At 46.7% G+C, this 18892-nt stretch overlaps 2 protein-coding genes across 4 annotated transcripts in view; both read right to left on the bottom strand.

The window, feature by feature from the left end:
• AFAP1L2 (actin filament associated protein 1 like 2) overlaps positions 1–18892 on the bottom strand; it is a 101571-nt gene that overhangs the window by 26240 nt on the left and 56439 nt on the right. For both annotated transcript variants that reach the window (XM_069979737.1, XM_069979738.1), the window contains exon 5: positions 3969–4053. In XM_069979737.1, coding sequence (XP_069835838.1) covers positions 3969–4053 — 85 coding nt within the window. The remainder of the gene's footprint in view (positions 1–3968; positions 4054–18892) is intronic.
• LOC138799026 (uncharacterized) lies at positions 12416–17864 on the bottom strand. 2 transcript variants are annotated; one of them, XM_069979735.1, is made up of 2 exons: positions 17211–17864; positions 12416–14830 (listed from the first exon to the last, which is right to left on the bottom strand). In XM_069979735.1, the coding sequence occupies exons 1-2, from the start codon at positions 17668–17670 to the stop codon at positions 13860–13862; spliced, it is 1431 nt and encodes a 476-aa protein (XP_069835836.1). In that variant the 5' UTR covers positions 17671–17864; the 3' UTR covers positions 12416–13859. The 2 variants fall into 2 exon arrangements, with proteins under 2 accessions (XP_069835836.1, XP_069835837.1); XM_069979736.1 differs by having other exon boundaries at positions 12416–13836.

The following is an 18892-nucleotide window of genomic DNA, read 5'->3' as shown; positions in this document are numbered from 1 at the left end:
TGCTATACACTGCAGCTGTATCCTCCCTCATGCTATACACTGCTGCTGTGTCTTCCCTCATGCTATACACTGCTGCTCTGTCCTCCCTCATGCTATACATTGCTGCTCTGTCCTCCCTCATGCTATACACTGCTGCTCTATCCCTCCCTCATGCTATACACTGCTGCTCTATCCCTCCCTCATGCTATACACTGCTGCTCTATCCCTCCCTCATGCTATACACTGCTGCTGTGTCCTCCCTCATGCTATACACTGCTGCTCTATCCCTCCCTCATGCTATACACTGCTGCTCTATCCCTCCCTCATGCTATACACTGCTGCTCTATCCCTCCCTCATGCTATACACTGCTGCTCTATCCCTCCCTCATGCTATACACTGCTGCTCTATCCCTCCCTCATGCTATACACTGCTGCTGTGTCCTCCCTCATGCTATACACTGCTGCTCTATCCCTCCCTCATGCTATACACTGCTGCTCTATCCCTCTATCATGCTATACACTGACTGCTGCTGTGTCCTCCCTCATGCTATACACTGCTGATCTATCCCTCCCTCATGCTATACACTGATGCTGTGTCCTCCCTCATGCTATACACTGCTGCTCTGTCCCTCCCTCATGCTATACACTGCTGCTCTGTCCCTCCCTCATGCTATACACTGCTGCTCTGACTTCCCTTAATGCTATACACTGCTGCTCTGTTCTACCTCATGCTATACACTGCTGTCCTGTCCCTTCCTCATGCTATGCACTGCTGCTGTCCTCCCTCATGCTATACACTGCTGCTCTGTCCTCCCTCATGCTATACACTGCTGATCTATCCCTCCCTCATGCTATACACTGCTGCTCTGGCCCTCCCTCATGCTATATACTGCTGCTCTGTCCCTCCCTCATGCTATACACTGCTGCTCTGCCCTCCCTCAAGCTATACACTGCTGCTCTGTCCTCCTTCATGCTATACACTGCTGCTCTGTCCTCCCTCATGCTATACACTGCTGCTCTGTTCTCCCTCATGCTATACACTGCTGCTCTGTCCCTCCCTCATGCTATACACTGCCGCTCTGTCCTCCCTCATGCTATACACTGCTGCTCTGTCCTCCCTCATGCTATACACTGCTGCTCTGGCCCTCCCTCATGCTATATACTGCTGCTCTGGCCCTCCCTCATGCTATACACTGCTGCTCTGCCCTCCCTCATGCTATACACTGCTGCTCTGTCCTCCCTCGTGCTATACACTGCTGCTCTGTTCTCCCTCATGCTATACACTGCTGCTCTGTCCCTACCTCATGCTATACACTGCCACTCTGTCCTCCCTCATGCTATAGACTGCCGCTCTGTCCTCCCTCATGCTATACACTGCTGCTGTGTCCTCCCTCATGCTATACACTGCTGCTGTGTCCTCCCTTATGCTATACACTGCCGCTCTGTCCTCCCTCATGCTATACACTGCTGCTCTATCCCTCCCACATGCTATACACTGCCGCTATGTCCTCCCTCATGCTATACACTGCCGCTATGTCCTCCCTCATGCTATACACTGCTGCTCTATCCCTCCCTCATGCTATACACTGCTGCTCTATCCCTCCCTCATGCTATACACTGCTGCTGTGTCCTCCCTTATGCTATACACTGCTGCTCTATCCCTCCCTCATGCTATACACTGCTGCTCTATCCCTCCCTCATGCTATACACTGCTGCTCTATCCCTCCCTCATGCTATACACTGCTGCTCTATCCCTCCCTCATGCTATACACTGCTGCTCTATCCCTCCCTCATGCTATACACTGCTGCTGTGTCCTCCCTCATGCTATACACTGCTGATCTATCCCTCCCTCATGCTATACACTGATGCTGTGTCCTCCCTCATGCTATACACTGCTGCTCTGTCCCTCCCTCATGCTATACACTGCTGCTCTGTCTTCCCTTAATGCTATACACTGCTGCTCTGTTCTACCTCATGCTATACACTGCTGCTCTGTCCCTTCCTCATGCTATACTCTGCTGCTCTGGCCCTCCCTCATGCTATATACTGCTGCTCTGTCCCTCCCTCATGCTATACACTGCTGCTCTGCCCTCCCTCAAGCTATACACTGCTGCTCTGTCCTCCTTCATGCTATACACTGCTGCTCTGTCCTCCCTCATGCTATACACTGCTGCTCTGTTCTCCCTCATGCTATACACTGCAGCTCTGTCCCTCCCTCATGCTATACACTGCCGCTCTGTCCTCCCTCATGCTATACACTGCTGCTCTGTCCTCCCTCATGCTATACACTGCTGCTCTGGCCCTCCCTCATGCTATATACTGCTGCTCTGGCACTCCCTCATGCTATACACTGCTGCTCTGCCCTCCCTCATGCTATACACTGCTGCTCTGTCCTCCCTCATGCTATACACTGCTGCTCTGTTCTCCCTCATGCTATACACTGCTGCTCTGTCCCTACCTCATGCTATACACTGCCACTCTGTCCTCCCTCATGCTATACACTGCCGCTCTGTCCTCCCTCATGCTATACACTGCTGCTGTGTCCTCCCTCATGCTATACACTGCTGCTGTGTCCTCCCTTATGCTATACACTGCCGCTCTGTCCTCCCTCATGCTATACACTGCTGCTCTATCCCTCCCACATGCTATACACTGCTGCTCTGTCCTCCCTCATGCTATACACTGCCGCTCTGTCCTCCCTCATGCTATACACTGCTGCTCTATCCCTCCCACATGCTATACACTGCTGCTCTGTCCTCCCTCATGCTATACACTGCCGCTCTGTCCTCCCTCATGCTATACACTGCTGCTCTATCCCTCCCTCATGCTATACACTGCTGCTCTGCTGAGATTATCCATTCCTCTCAACATAGGAAATCCATGGACATAATGAAATATTTCTGCTATGTGAACAGTCGTCATGATCTTGTCCTTCACTCCTGACCCAGATCCGGGCTGGGAGATATCTCTCAGATTCCTTTCTGTGTCTTAAAGGAACAGAGACGATTCCATCTAGAACCTTGCAGCTCTATGTACTGGCTGAGCCTGGTGCAGGTTATCAGGATGGGGATTCCCTAGGTCCCCGCACAGTGCGGTCATCTCACCCTCAGCGCTGTATACAGGGGCCATCTACTGACTGTAACTTTCATCAGTTCCTGTTCTGTCTTATATCTAATACCCTCCAGTCACATCCAGAGCTGCACTCACAATTCTGTCCTTACACTGTTTCCTGACACTGCTGATTTACTGCATCCCTGACATGTCTTAGAGATCGGTTACTGACCAAAACTTTAGACGTTGCTAAGTATTTTTTTAAGTGACAGAAAGTGAGAGTGCCCCTTTACTGTTTGCACATCGCTCCGCCGTGGTGTCTGTGTGACAAAGTAGCTGAGTGTAGAGTAAAAACTAGATTTCACATGACTCGGGATCAGTACAAGATCAATGAAGCCGAATTAGTACATTAAAGGGGAACTCTAGCCACTTTTTTTCTTTCATATTAATTTGTGTCAGAAAGCTATATAGATTTGTAAATTACTTCTATTAAAAAATCTACAGTCTTCCAGTACTTATCAGCTGCTGTATGTCCTGCAGGAAGTGGTGTATTTTCTCCGGTCTGACACAGTGCTCTCTGCTGCCACCTCTGTCCATGTCAGGAACTGTCCAGAGCAGGAGAGGTTTTCTATGGGGATTTGCTGCTGCTCTGGACAGTTCCTGACATGTACAGAGGTGGCAGCAGAGAGCACTGTGTCAGACTGGAGAGAATACACCCTTTCCTGCAGGACATACAGCAGCTGATACGTCCAAAGAAGTAAATTTCAAATCTCTATTTAAACTTTCTGACTTCAGTTGGTTTGAAAGAAAAAGAAAATTGCTGGAGTTCCCCTTTAAGCTATATGGATCAGTGAGGGGCGCAGAGATGGGCGATGCTCCCTGCTTCAGCCTGTGATACACTGCGGTGGTCTCCTATGCCCCCCAAAACAGATCGTACCAATGAGTGGGGGGTCGTAGGGCTCGGCCTCCTCGTAGTACCCCTCCAGGGTCTCCGCCTTAGGTGACTGCGTCCTCTCCGGGATCTGAGGACAAAGAAAACACATTGTTACTTGTATCCACACAGCAGAGGCAAAACTACAACTCCTATCAGGCTAATCAGTGATCTAACAGAGTGGGGGTCTGCAGATCAGGCCCCTCATCTCTAGGACAGAGTAGAGAGCGTCTGTGTGTCTGGAGGACCTGTCCTGTCTTGTATTATACAGACAACAGAACATTGTGTAATGCTGGAAACTGAGCGCTCCCAGACGGAATTCCCCACATTACAGCTGATTGCCTTAAAGGGGGTTTCCAGACTGAGAGAAACATGAGCAACAGCGCCACCTGTGTCCTCAGGTTGTATATTTTAATGCACTTCAGCTCCATTGATGTCATTAGAGTTGTAATACCGCACCAAACCTGAGGAAAGGGGTGGCGCTGTATCTGGAAGAACGCAGCAATGGTTTCTAGTCCTGGATATGTTCTTTCTAAAAGAGACTGTAAAAATGGAGAATCCCTTTAAGATAAAAATAAGTAAGTGAAAACTATAGGGCCAAAGGTTCCCCATCCCTGGTAAAGATGATGAAGGGCAAAGGTCATAGGTCACCAAGGTCTGTAAAATGACCCCATACCATATGCAACATTGGGGCCACATCTGTAACACGCCTCTCTGACAGTTGCCACCCAGCTTTTCCAGGTCACTGAAAAGCCAATGGGAATGTTACATAGAAGCTGGATAACCATGCAGGATCCTGGGAAAGCTGGGTGACACCTCCTATACGAGCAGTAATATCATCCATGGTGGATATAACCCAGCTTTCCCAGAATGTAATGGAGACCCTGAGCGATGAGGGGCAGGGGTTTATAGGTGGGCTCTTCAGATAGAGGAATATTTGGGGGTAAATGTCAGGGTGGAGGGTCCGGGCCTGAGACGTCAACGCTGGAAATAAAGATCTACTGTTTCCGAGGCCTGAGAGGAACTGTGTGGGAACGGTGGAGCCGATCCAGTCTGTGCTGTCCGAGGATGGGAGCGGACCCTCCGGGAGTGACCCCCCCACACACACCAATGAGTCACCGAAGAGGGAATCCTGGCACAGGGGCCGCCACACTGACAGCTGCTAATAGCCCCATGGGGTAATAAGAAGACTGATGGAGGGGAATCCTGCAGAAACCGCCCAACCGGGGTCACCCAGGAATCTGTACGTGGAAGACGCTTCCATCCCAAAGGACCCCCCCATACACCCACCATACACCCCCCTACCCATACATTCCAACATCTCTACTGAACTTCAAAGCTGAATCCTGACCCTAACAGTGCCCCCCGCCCGCCCCCCAGTAAAGTGGATAAAGCTTTCTACACATCAGTCATAGTTATCTCATAAATCACAGGCCGAACCCTCCCCCCCCCACCCGCCATACAGGCCACAGGGTGTGAGAACAGACACTGAACAAGCAGATACAACCGAACCAGAGATAACTGATCCAACCACAAGAGTGGAAGCGGCTGCCAACAGCATCTCCCATAATCCCCAGCGTCTGCTCCAAGACTGGCAAATAGCAGCGATTGTTACCCATAATATATATGTGTACATGATCCCACAGACAGTAGGGGGCAGTATTATAGTAGTTATATTCCTGTATATAGGAGCAGTATTATAGTAGTTATATTCCTGTATATAGTAGCAGTATTATAGTAGGTATATTCCTGTATATAGGAGCAGTATTATAGTAGTTATATTCTTGTATATAGGAGTAGTATTATAGTAGTTATATTCCTGTATATAGGAGCAGTATTATAGCAGTTATATTCCTGTATATAGGGGCAGTATTATAGTAGTTATATTCCTGTATATAGGAGCAGTATTATAGTAGTTATATTCCTGTATATAGGAGCAGTATTATAGTACTGTAGTTATATCCCTGTATATAGGAGCAGTATTATAGTAGTTATATTCCTGTATATAGGAGCAGTATTATAGTAGTTATATTCTTGTATATAGGAGCAGTATTATAGTAGTTATATCCCTGTATATAGGGAGCAGTATAATAGTAGTTATATTCCTGTATATAGGAGCAGTATTATAGTAGTTATATTCCTGTATATAGGAGCAGTATTATAGTAGTTATATTCCTGTATATAGGAGCAGTATTATAGTAGTTATATCCCTGTATATAGGGGGCAGTATTATAGTAGTTATATTCCTGTATATAGGAGCAGTATTATAGTAGTTATATTCCTGTATATAGGGGGCAGTATTATAGCAGTTATATTCCTGTATATAGGGGGCAGTATTATAGTAGTTATATTCCTGTATATAGGAGCAGTATTATAGTAGTTATATTCCTGTATATAGAGGGCAGTATTATAGCAGTTATATTCCTGTATATAGGAGCAGTATTATAGTAGTTATATTCCTGTATATAGGGAGCAGTATTATAGTAGTTATATTCCTGTATATAGGAGCAGTATTATAGTAGTTATATTCCTGTATATAGGAGCAGTATTATAGTAGTTATATTCCTGTATATAGGAGCAGTATTATAGTAGTTATATTCCTGTATATAGGAGGCAGTATTATAGTAGTTATATTCCTGTATATAGGAGCAGTATTATAGTAGTTATATTCCTGTATATAGGAGCAGTATTATAGTAGTTATATTCCTGTATATAGGAGCAATATTATAGTAGTTATATTCCTGTATATAAGGGCAGTATAATAGTAGTTATATCCCTGTATATAGGAGCAGTATTATAGTAGTTATATTCTTGTATATAGGAGCAGTATTATAGTAGTTATATTCCTGTATATAGGGGGCAGTATTATAGTAGTTATATCCCTGTATATAGGGGCAGTATTATAGTAGTTATATTCTTGTATATAGGAGCAGTATTATAGCAGTTATATTCCTGTATATAGGGGCAGTATTATAGTAGTTATATCCCTGTATATAGGGGCAGTATTATAGTAGTTATATTCTTGTATATAGGAGCAGTACTATAGTAGTTATATTCCTGTATACAGGAGCAGTATTATAGTAGTTATATTCTTGTATATAGGGGGCAGTATTATAGTAGTTATATTCCTGTATATAGGAGGCAGTATTATAGTAGTTATATTCCTGTATATAGGAACAGTATTATAGTAGTTATATCCCTATATATAGGAGCAGTATTATAGTAGTTATATCCCTGTATATAGGAGCAGTATTATAGTAGTTGTATTCCTGTATATAGGAGCAGTATTATAGTAGTATATTCCTGTATATATAGGAGCAGTATTATAGTAGTATATTCCTGTATATAGGGGGCAGTATTATAGTAGTTATATTCCTGTATATAGGAGCAGTATTATAGTAGTTATATTCTTGTATATAGGAGCATTATTATGGTAGTTATATTCCTGTATATAGGAGCAGTATTATAGTAGTTATATTCCTGTATATAGGAGCAATATTATAGTAGTTATATCCCTGTATATAGGAGCAGTATTATAGTAGTTATATTCCTGTATATAGGAGCAGTATTATAGTAGTTATATTCCTGTATATAGGGGCAGTATTATAGTAGTTATATCCCTGTATATAGGGGCGGTATTATAGCAGTGATAATCACTTGGGAGGTTGAGCTGTCACACTTGTACTGTGTATCTTCCTCTGTAGGGGGTGACGTTCTCATTTTGACCTGCTGTAACCCTCAGTACATGACATTTCTATCACAGCCTCCTACTTATTATCTTACGGACCACTGACATATTATTGGGGGGAGGGGATGTTGTAAAGGAAAATTTCTTGTTTTTTACAGTTCTGTCAAGAAAGGGCAAGACGTGATCTAAATTTATAAAGCTTTTATTTTTGTCTCCTCTGGGAATGCGGGAACATGGCCGCCAAAGGAGGCAAATGTCAAACATTTTCCCATAAAAACACGCCGGAAGAGACAGCGATCACAGAGAGGAAATACAACAACGTGGCAGGTTTCCCAAACTCACTGCAGCTTCACCAAAACAAGAGGATTGTAACAAGGAGCGGGATATAGGAGCGGAGATGCAGGAGCGGGACGCAGGAGCCAAAATACAGGAGCAGAGACACAGGAGCAGAGATACAGGAGCGGAAATACAGGAGCGGAGATACAGGAGCCAAGATACAGGAGCGGAGACACAAGAGCAGGGATACCAAAGTGGAGATACAGGAGCAGGGATAAGGAAGTGGAGATACAGGAGCGGGATACAGGAGAAGAGATACAGGAGCGCAGATACAGGAGCGGGATACAGGAGAAGAGATACAGGATCGCGGATACAGGAGCCAAAATACAGGAGCGGAGACACAGGAGCAGAGATACAGAAGCAGAGATACAGGAGCGAAGACACAGGAGCAGAGATACAGGAACGGATATACGGGAGCTGAGATACAAGAGCAGGGATACCAGAGTGGAGATACAGGAGCAGAGATAAGGAGGCGGAGATAGAGGAGCAGATACAGAAGCAGAGATACGGGAGCGGAGATACAGGAGCAGAGATAAAGGAGCAGGGATACAGGAGCAAGGATACAAGAGAAGCGATACAGGAGTGAGGATACAGGGGCAGAGATACAGAAGCGGAGATAAAGGAGCAGAGATACAGGAGGGAAGATACAGGAGGGAAGATACGGGAGCCAAGATACAAGATAGAGGAGCAGAGATAAGGAGGCGGAGATAGAGGAGCGCAGATACAGGTGTGGGATACAGAAGCAGGGACACAGGAGCCGAGATACAAGAGAAGGATACAGGAGCGGAGATACAGGAGCACAGATCCTGGAGCAGGGACACAGGAGCAGGGAGACAGAAGCCGAGATACAGGAGCAGGGATACAGGAGCAGGATACAGGAGCAGGGATAAAGGAGCCAAGATACGGGAGCAGAATACAGGAGTGGGGATACAGGAGCTGGGATACGGGAGCTGGGATAAGGGGACCTGGGGTACGGGAGCGGAGATACAGGAGCAGGGACACAGGAGCCGAAATACAGGAGCTGGGCTACAGGAGCGGGGATACAGGAGCACAGATACAAGAGCAGGGACACAGGAGCTGAGATACAGAAACGGGGATACAGGAGCGGAGATACGGCAGTGGGATACAGGAGCGCAGATACAGGAGCGGCACACGGGAGTGGAGATACAAAAGCAGCCAGTGGACATCTTTTGCCATCCCCAACTAAATGCTCAGTTACCCTGGTTTGTTATACAGTAGGATAAAGATCCCCAACCTGTGGTCCTTCCGCCATTGCAAAAATACAACTCCTATCATACTAAGTCTGGTCCAAGCTTGGGTGCCAGAGCCTTGTGCCCGGGCAGCTGACGCCCACTGTACAAACTGGTAGGGGAGGACTAATAGTGAAGGTGCTCATCAAAGATAAGTTCCCCCAATGAAGTGAAATGTGAATGTTCTGGGTACAATGCTACTGTATATAGATGCAATGTTCCACTACATGGTCTTGTAAAGTCTAGCTTAGGGTAAAGTTGGGTGCGGAGTGCCTTATCTCCCTCTTTTCCTTAGTTAGACCTCACTACCTGGGACGATTTGGGGTAGCCATACCCCTGTTTAGATACGACTACATGTCCGAGAGCTTTACATCAAGTCCACCTTGAGACTTTGGGGAAAAGTTGTGCAAGGACCTCATGGCACCTCCAGGACCTTCCCAGGATTTAGCCTGGGCCTAGAGATCTTGTGGCTGTAACGTAACATATTTATCTAAAGACCTTCACCCCACTGGGGTCACGGCAGCCCAGTTACTGAGAACACCTTTATTCTATAAAAGAATTGCTGGGAGCCAACCAGTGAATGCACACATACCCCAAGGGTAACTCCTCCAACCCCTACCACCTTTCCTGCCACCAGATACTACAGAGGGTATGTGCTGGGAGACAATACACCCTCTAAACTATTCTGCACCCTCCAGTCACTTTCCCCTGTGACGCTCCCTCTGGGTCGCCACTTAGGGACGTCAGAACCAAGGCAGATCCTTGTTTGAGAAGTAGGATGTCAGATACAGATGCATCATGGGTCTCGGCCACCGTTTACTACTTTGGGGTTAATAAGGAAAAATATTTACTTTTCCCTCGAATTTCTATCAAATTGAATCCAGACTGCCGGCGGTCTGCGCTACAATACGATTATACCGAGAATTCAGTTCTGCCTTGGAATTTGCATAATAAATCTATAACCAACAAAAAAGAGGAGAAAAACCTGGAGCCGTGACCGTCGGCCTATGACGGCCGCTTCCCACGCTGCTCCGGGAGGATCGTCTCATTCCAGGCATGCTTTTAATTTCACAGTATTAAGTTGCAAATTCCCTCTATATAAGAACAATCGGGATGCTGTCTCCTCCCGAAGGACGAGATGACGCAATTTCATCAAAGCCGCGTCCACAGGGAAAAGTAATCCGGAGACCGTGTTCTTGGGAAAGCTGAGTGATAATGTCACCAACAGAGCTTCTATAGGGATTGTCACCCAGCTTTCCCAGTGTCCTGCAGATGTGTCCAGAGCTTAAAGAGTAAAGGACGTTTTATTGCCTAATGATTGATTTCTGGATCTCAGGATCCTGGGAAAGCTGGATGGTGCAATAGTTGGCGTTGGATCTTGGTGGGCATTATAACCAGTGGCGTAGTGATAGAGATCGCAACAGTCACCACTGCACCTGGGTCTGCACGATTGGGCGAAAAATCCCCCCCCCCCCTCACCGAGCACAAGCTGTCACTCCGCAGTTCTGAATCCACTGTAAAAATTAAAGCCAGTTCAGGAGAACTGCAAGAGAAGTTCTCTCCTTCTTTTCCATTGTATCAACACATGGCTGATACAATGGAAGAGCCAGGTGCTGGCAGGAGGAGGGGAGCCCTGTGCTCCCTGTCCTGACACTTGGCACTTCCTCCTGTGTCATGCAGAGCAGTGTGATTAGCTCCACCTATATTACCCAGCATCCAGAGCTGACCAGCAGAGGTCAGAGCACAGGAGCACAGCAGAAGCCAGGAGAGGTGAGCATTACTAGTGGGCAGACTAATATAGGATGTTGCGGAACTACAGCCCCCATCATGTGCTGCAGACAGTTAATGATGAGAGATGTAGCTTTGCAGCATGTAGCTCTCTAGATTACGGAACTACAACCCCCATCATGTCCAGCAGACAGTTCATGATTGGATATTTAGTTTTGCAGCCTGTGGCTCTCTAGGTTGTGGAACTAAAACACCCATCATGTCCTGCTGATAGTTCATGACGGGAGTTGTGCCATACAACACTGGTTATAATGTGGGGTCTGTATCATTCTGAATGCAAGAAGAGAACAGGAACACCCCCCCCCGCCCCCCCCATCATCCTGTGCTGCTGCTGCTGCGAGGCTTCCCCGCTCCTGCATTCTTCTAGTAATTCCATGGCAGCACTTTTCCCATGGACCCGACCCCTCGAACCTTCACTCCATCTGTCTTGATCGCTGCAAAACTTTGGGGATGGGGGGGGGGGGGGGGGGGATGGAAAATGACAAGGTTCTAATTCTGGTGCAGAAACCTGATACTTTCCAGTATTATACTATCGGTGGTGAGAGCTTTATACGGAACGGATGATATTTGCAACCCACAGGTTCCAGTGATTAGTCATGTGCAGACACCACAGCTGAGGTGCTGTCACAGAGGGGATGACAGTCACTGAGAGGATGACAGCCACAGAGAGGATGATAGTTAGTGAGAGGATGACAGTCACAGAGAGGACGACAGCCACAGAGAGGATGGTAGCCACAGAGAGGACGACAGTCACTGAGAGGATGGCAGCCACAGACGGGATGGCAGCCACAGAGAGGATGGCAGACACAGAGAGGACGACAGCCACAGAGAGGATGACAGTCACAGAGAGGATGACAGTCACAGAGAGGATGGTAGTCAGTGAGAGGATGACAGTCACAGAGACGATGACAGTCACAGAGAGGATGGTAGCCACAGAGACGATGACAGTCACAGAGAGGATGGATGGCAGCCACAGAGAGGACGACAGTCACTGAGAGGATGGCAGCCACAGACGGGATGGCAGACACAGAGAGGACGACAGTCACTAAGAGGACGACAGTCACAGAGAGGACGACAGTCACAGAGAGGACGACAGTCACAGAGAGGACGACAGTCACTGAGAGGACGGCAGCCACAGAGGGGATGATAGTCAGTGAGAGGATGACAGTCACTGAGACGATGACAGTCACAGAGAGGATGGATGGCAGCCACAGAGAGGACGACAGTCACTGAGAGGATGGCAGCCACAGACGGGATGGCAGACACAGAGAGGACGACAGTCACAGAGAGGATGACAGTCACAGAGAGGATGATAGTCAGTGAGAGGATGACAGCCACAGAGAGGATGATAGTCAGTGAGAGGATGACAGTCACACGGAAATGCAGCCCCCACACCCCTAAATAATGAAGGACAACAGTTGGAATAAAAAGGCCGTGGCACTTTATTATGGGTAAACACAATAACAATGTTAAGCCCAATCAATAAATAAATAAATAAATAATAAATAAATAAGTAATAAATACCATACTCAGGGCTTAACGATAAAACCATGTCCGCCCGAAGGCAGGGCGACAATACCCCCCACTAGTAAAGTGCCACGACAAACTTGACTTTAATAAATAAGGGAGGGAGGGCGGGAGCAGCAATCTTCTTCTCTCACTCCACGCCGACTGAGCAGCGCAGGGCAGGTTCCCATATAAGTACTGCTTGAATTCTCCCTCACAAACTTAAGAGCCAATCACAAGCGCGGGCAGATAGTTATTTTTAGCTCTCCCTTTTCCCGCACATTTCCCATGGCCAATCACAGTAGGGTCTGTTGCTGGCCAGAAGTCCACACACACCTGAAAGATAAAAAAGGGGGGGGAGGGGAAGAGAGCACAAACCTGACAAGAACAACCGTACCTAATCTAACACTAACAACAATAACTTTACCATAAGGGGATGAGGGGCGCAATTCCGTGTGTCCCCCTTTGATAAAGGGGGGCCCTTTCACGGAAATGCAGCCCCCACACCCCTAAATAATGAAGGACAACAGTTGGAATAAAAAGGCCGTGGCACTTTATTATGGGTAAACACAATAACAATGTTAAGCCCAATCAATAAATAAATAAATAAATAATAAATAAATAAGTAATAAATACCATACTCAGGGCTTAACGATAAAACCATGTCCGCCCGAAGGCAGGGCGACAATACCCCCAAAAGCCCGGTCAGTTTACTGACCGGGCCCCCCTTCCAATCGTGCCACGGCACCCAAATCCACCATGGACTGGAAATGGGCATTTAAAATATCTGACCCAATGCAAGATAGATGCACTGAGTCAGACCAATAAAAGCCAGGGACATATCCTTCCAACTCTAAATGCCTGAAGGATAAACCTCCTAACGAGGTGATGAATCTGGATACAGCATAGTTAATTCTCTTTCTGATTTTCTCATGGAAGTACAGTCCTCTCTTTATCCAAGCCAGACGGGGGATAATTTCAGAAAAAATTAGAATACATTTAGGAAAAATGCACTTGAATAGAGATAGGTCCCTCTTTATTTCACATAGCAAATCAAGAGTCTTAACCTTTCCTATGTCATTACCCCCGGCATGTATAATTAAGATGTCCGGAGGAGGCAGAGCAGCGGCTAAATTCTGAAGGATGCAATATAAATCCCTCCACCGGAGGCCGCTATATCCAAACCATTGAATCTCGAATTCATCTCTGTTAAAACTGAGGTTAGCCCCATATGTGCGCTGCTCCGCTCTTTTAGCAGCCCATACTACAAACGAGTGGCCCAGAATCCAGACCTGTTTTTTACCGCCTAGGAGAGAAAAGAGAAATTAACTACAAAACTAAAGCTGGCCTAATATACAACTTAAAACGATTAGAATCCCAACGGCCCAACCTCCTGATCAACTGTTCATCTAACCCTGCAGAAGCAGCCTCAGTAGCTGCACCTATGCGAAAAGAGTGACTGGTGAAGCGCAGATTACCCAAACCCAAATTAACTAAACATAATCTAAGTACTCTGTTGAATTGATACCGGGTTACAAAAGACAGGTCCTCATGAATAAAAAGCACACCATCAATAGCAGGTCTGATTGCTAGATATGAACTTAGACACTTGATAGGACATACCTCAGAACCAGAAAAAGCATTAATACGCAGAACAGAACCCCTACCCAGCTGATCTGTCTTAGAAAACCTAATCAAAACACTCAAAATACCAGAGGAAATAGAAACATCCGACAACAATAAACCAGAAGGGGAGATTTTGCTAAAAGATACCAACTCACCCAACCTAAAAGCACCGAAAAAGGCCAGAGAGAACAATGCTTGAAATAAAACGACTTCAAAGTCAGAAGAACAGACTGACACCAAACTACCATGTAATTTTAACAGAAGATCAACAGTAATAGGACGACGAGCGTCAGGTGAAACCCGCCCTTTCTTATATCCCTTTAAAACCTGCTTGACAATGAAAAAACCAGAAACACTGCTGAAGCCAAATAATTTAAGGAAGAAAGAAACACCAGCCAACATTTTTACAATAGCAGAATGTGAAAGATGTTTACTAATCAGCATATTAACAAATGCTAAAGTCAACCAGACATCGTGCTGCAGATAATGCTCCTGTAAGGACAAGCAAAATACCTTCCATTGAGACCATGCGGCTGAGTAAGCAGCCCATGTGCGCGGAGCTACTGCGCTTCTAATGAGCTGAGCTGTTACTCCAAGATCAGGGACCACAGATGACTTGGACACGCTATGCCCTCCACTTCTGCCTCCGGCGCCAGACGCCTGAAATCTGTGAACTGACCACGAGACAGTGCATCAGCTATGGTATTTTTAGACCCTTGCAAATGTACAGCTTTAAGCCAAATATTGCATGACATACAATACAATACTATATGCCGTAATAACTTTACCACCATAGGTGATTTAGATGACAAACAATTGATTGCGTAGATTACACCTTTGTTGTCAGATCTCAACAGAATACTTCTATTACTGAACTCTCTACCCCAAATGACTAAGGCCACTAACACAGGGAACAGTTCCAACAAAACGATATTAGAACAAACACCTGCCTGAACCCATGCATCAGGCCACGGTTCAGCAGACCATTTACCAGCAAAGAAGGCGCCATAGCCATGCGCGCCAGCAGCGTCAGTGTATAATGACAACGCATCCGCTTCCACAAATTCGGGTAAAAACACAGTATGCCCATTAAAAGAGGACACGAACTCTAACCACATGCTCAGGTCCTCTTTTAAAGGTTTAGTAAGACGGACATGAGCACGGGGGGACTCCAGACCCGCAGTAGCTGCGTACAACCTTTTAGAGAAAACCCGCCCCATGGGAATAACCCGCACAGTAAAGTTCAGGAGCCCTAAAAGAGACTGTAATTCCTTCAATGTCACCTTGCTTTTTAATAACATACGCTCCAGTACACCCTTCAGTTTGAACAATTTCTCAGGTGGCAAACGGAACTCCATTTTTAAAGAGTCCAGAGTGATGCCCAGAAACTCCAAACAGTGACATGGACCAACCGTTTTGTCCTCCGCCAGTGGGATACCAAAAACCTTGGAAAACCAATTAAAATTAGACAGCAAATCCGCACAAGCGGAGGAGTCAGAACGGCCAATAAACAAAAAATCATCTAAATAGTGCACGACAGCGCCCTCTGGTACGCTGTCGCTCACTACCCAATGAAGAAAAGAAGCAAATGTCTCAAAATAATAACATGATAAAGTAAAACCCATGGGTAAACAGCAATCGAAGTAAAACATATTATCAAAATAAAAACCGAGGGAGTTAAAACCGTCTGGATTAACAGGGAGCAAACGAAATGCAGATTTAATATCACACTTGGCTAAGTATGAGCCCACACCAAACAATCGTAGCACTTTGACAGCATCAGATAGAGAAGCATAAGAGACAGAGGCTAGAGATTTATCCGCATCATCATTCAAAGAATAATGCAACGGATAAGATAAGTGGTGAATCAATCTAAAAGTCCCGGGTTCTCTCTTAGGGACCAAACCCAAGGGGGAGATACGAAAGTCAGGAAAGGGGGGTGCGGAAAAGGGGCCCGCCACCCTCCCCTCCAAAACTTCCTTTCTTATTTTTTTTCCTGACTATATCCTCATGTATAGAAACTGACTTTAGATTATTGATAATAATACAACCTTTCCCAGAATATGGTGGGACATCAAAACCTATAGCGAAACCCTGAACAATTAAATTAGCCTTCTGTCTGTCTGGATATTTGTCTAGGTACGGTAACATTTTTTCCAGTTTCACTGGAGTCGATGCTTTTGGCCAGCAATTCTTTTGTAGAGGGCAGCCCCTGTCCAGCTTGTGCAGCTCGCTTGAAACATCGTGACATGGAGTGCTGACCGCCACAAAAGGAACACTCGTGGCGATAGCGACAGTTGGAGGCCCATTTACAGGATCCCTCATTAAAGGCAAAACAAGTGCCCTTACGAAAAGTACCCTGCACAGAGGCCGGTGGTTTGGAGGCAGCGCTCCTCTGGGGTAACATCAAACTCAGCCATAGGCCTACATCTTTGTTTCCCCATCTAAGATTAGGGTGTACAGTAAGCTTCTGTCTAAATGCCTCATCGTAATAAAACCAGGCCATACCGCCGAAGCTGCGGTACGCCTCTAGAATGTTGTCCATATGTTGAAATAATGCAGAGCATAACTCTGGACGTTTCTCACCCATGACTGCACAGTATATAGCAAAGGCATGTAACCAATTAAATATGTACCGGGGTGGTTTCTTTCTATCATCTTCAGACTTATCCTCAGTTTTTTTAACCGCTACTTCTCTATTAGACGGTAACAATGACAATAAATCAATGAAGTCACCACGCCATATCTTATCCTTTACATTTTGCTGCAAATGAAAACCCAGTGGGGAAACTTCGCAGGCTAGAGCCTCTTTAACACAACATTCTGGCACACCAGCACTCTTTTCTATCACTGGCGTTACATTAGAAGCAGAGCACTCTAAGCCTGACACACTCACATTAGGGGCAGCACTTGAACTCTGAGACCACACATTTAAGAGAGATGGGTTACTAGGCAAACCCTTTGCCACTAGGGCGCAAAACTGTCTCACTGCATCATTGTTAACTAAGGCAGACATACTAACAGAAGGGACAGGACCCACATGAAGATTCTCACCCACAGCTGCTGACTCTGCTGCACCTCCGTGCTGTGGTGTATGGCTGTCACTGCTGGGCTGCTGTGATGACTCATCTCTGTGTGCTGGAGATCTGTGCCGCCTCCTGCTGGAGCTGCTGCCATGACGACGATCCCCACGGGCCCGAGACTCTTCAGGAGGGGGGGGAGGGACGGGAGCTGAGCCAGTTCTCTTACTGCTGCTCCTCCTCCTCTTCTCAGGACGTTCCCCATGTCTGTTCCTGGATCGATGATGCCTCTCAGCAGGGGCATCCGCTTCCTGCTCAGCCGGATCTCTAGGAGGCAGTATCCGACAGATGACCCTTCTCGATGGCCCCGCCTCTTCCTCTTCTGGTCTGGCCTCAGCAACTGTAGGCACCGGTTCCTGAAGGCATCTACGCAGCCATGCCTCTCCGCCTGCTCCCTCAGCCTTCCTCAGCAACTCAGCCAGAAGATTCTCCATCCCGGCGATTACTATCTCTTGCAGCCAGAACCGACAGGTAAGACTGCTGCCCCGCCGCTGCCCGGAGCCTGCTCTTTCTCAGTGAACTGGCTATGCTAATAAGCACCACACCGTCACAAGTTAGCTCCTTTACAGTGAGCTGCGCTATGCTAATAAGCACCACACAGACACAGGTCAGCTCCTTCACAGGCAGACAGCAGCAATCTTCTTCTCTCACTCCACGCCGACTGAGCAGCGCAGGGCAGGTTCCCATATAAGTACTGCTTGAATTCTCCCTCACAAACTTAAGAGCCAATCACAAGCGCGGGCAGATAGTTATTTTTAGCTCTCCCTTTTCCCGCACATTTCCCATGGCCAATCACAGTAGGGTCTGTTGCTGGCCAGAAGTCCACACACACCTGAAAGATAAAAAAGGGGGGGGAGGGGAAGAGAGCACAAACCTGACAAGAACAACCGTACCTAATCTAACACTAACAACAATAACTTTACCATAAGGGGATGAGGGGCGCAATTCCGTGTGTCCCCCTTTGATAAAGGGGGGCCCTTTCAGAGAGGATGGCAGCCACAGAGGGGATGACAGTCACTGAGAGGACGGCAGTCACTGAGGGGATGACAGTCACATATAGGATGTCAGCCACCGAGAGAACGACAGCCACAGAGAGGATGATAGTCACTGAGAGGATAACAGTCACAGATAAGATGACAGTCACCAAGCCGTCCACTATAGGGCTGTGTTTCTGCCTAATAATAGGATTGGATGGTCCATTGCCACCTCACCATATCCAGCCTTGTGCAGTGGAGCCGTCACCACAGATTACAGATTACAACCAATCAGATAACAGCTTTTATTTTTAAAAAGGCTTCAGAGAAATGAAGCCCTGAATCTGGTTGGTTGCTATGGTAACTGCCCCGCCACTCCTCTGCACAAGGATCCATAAACCTCCCTCAGGCCATGTTCACACAAGGTATGTTTTGTATAAATTATCGCACGCTTCATTATGTGCAGCGGTGAATTGGTATGTGGGCGGACACTGTTGCGCCCGCATCCCAGTTCATCAGAAATGAAGATCATCCGGTCGGTACAGCAGTACCAGCCGGGATGGTATTCAGTACCAGCCGTTCTGTGACCCGGCCCGGTCACAGAACCGCCGGTGTTTCACAATGTGTGAACATGGCCTCATAGTGTGAAAATATTACCACCATGTATTGTCCAAATAACACT

The sequence above is a fragment of the Dendropsophus ebraccatus genome, chromosome 8, assembly GCF_027789765.1.
Source record: "Dendropsophus ebraccatus isolate aDenEbr1 chromosome 8, aDenEbr1.pat, whole genome shotgun sequence".
Lineage (NCBI taxonomy): Eukaryota > Metazoa > Chordata > Amphibia > Anura > Hylidae > Dendropsophus > Dendropsophus ebraccatus.
The sequence above is the reverse complement of the archived record's forward strand: the minus strand, read 5'-3'. Positions and strand labels throughout refer to the sequence as shown.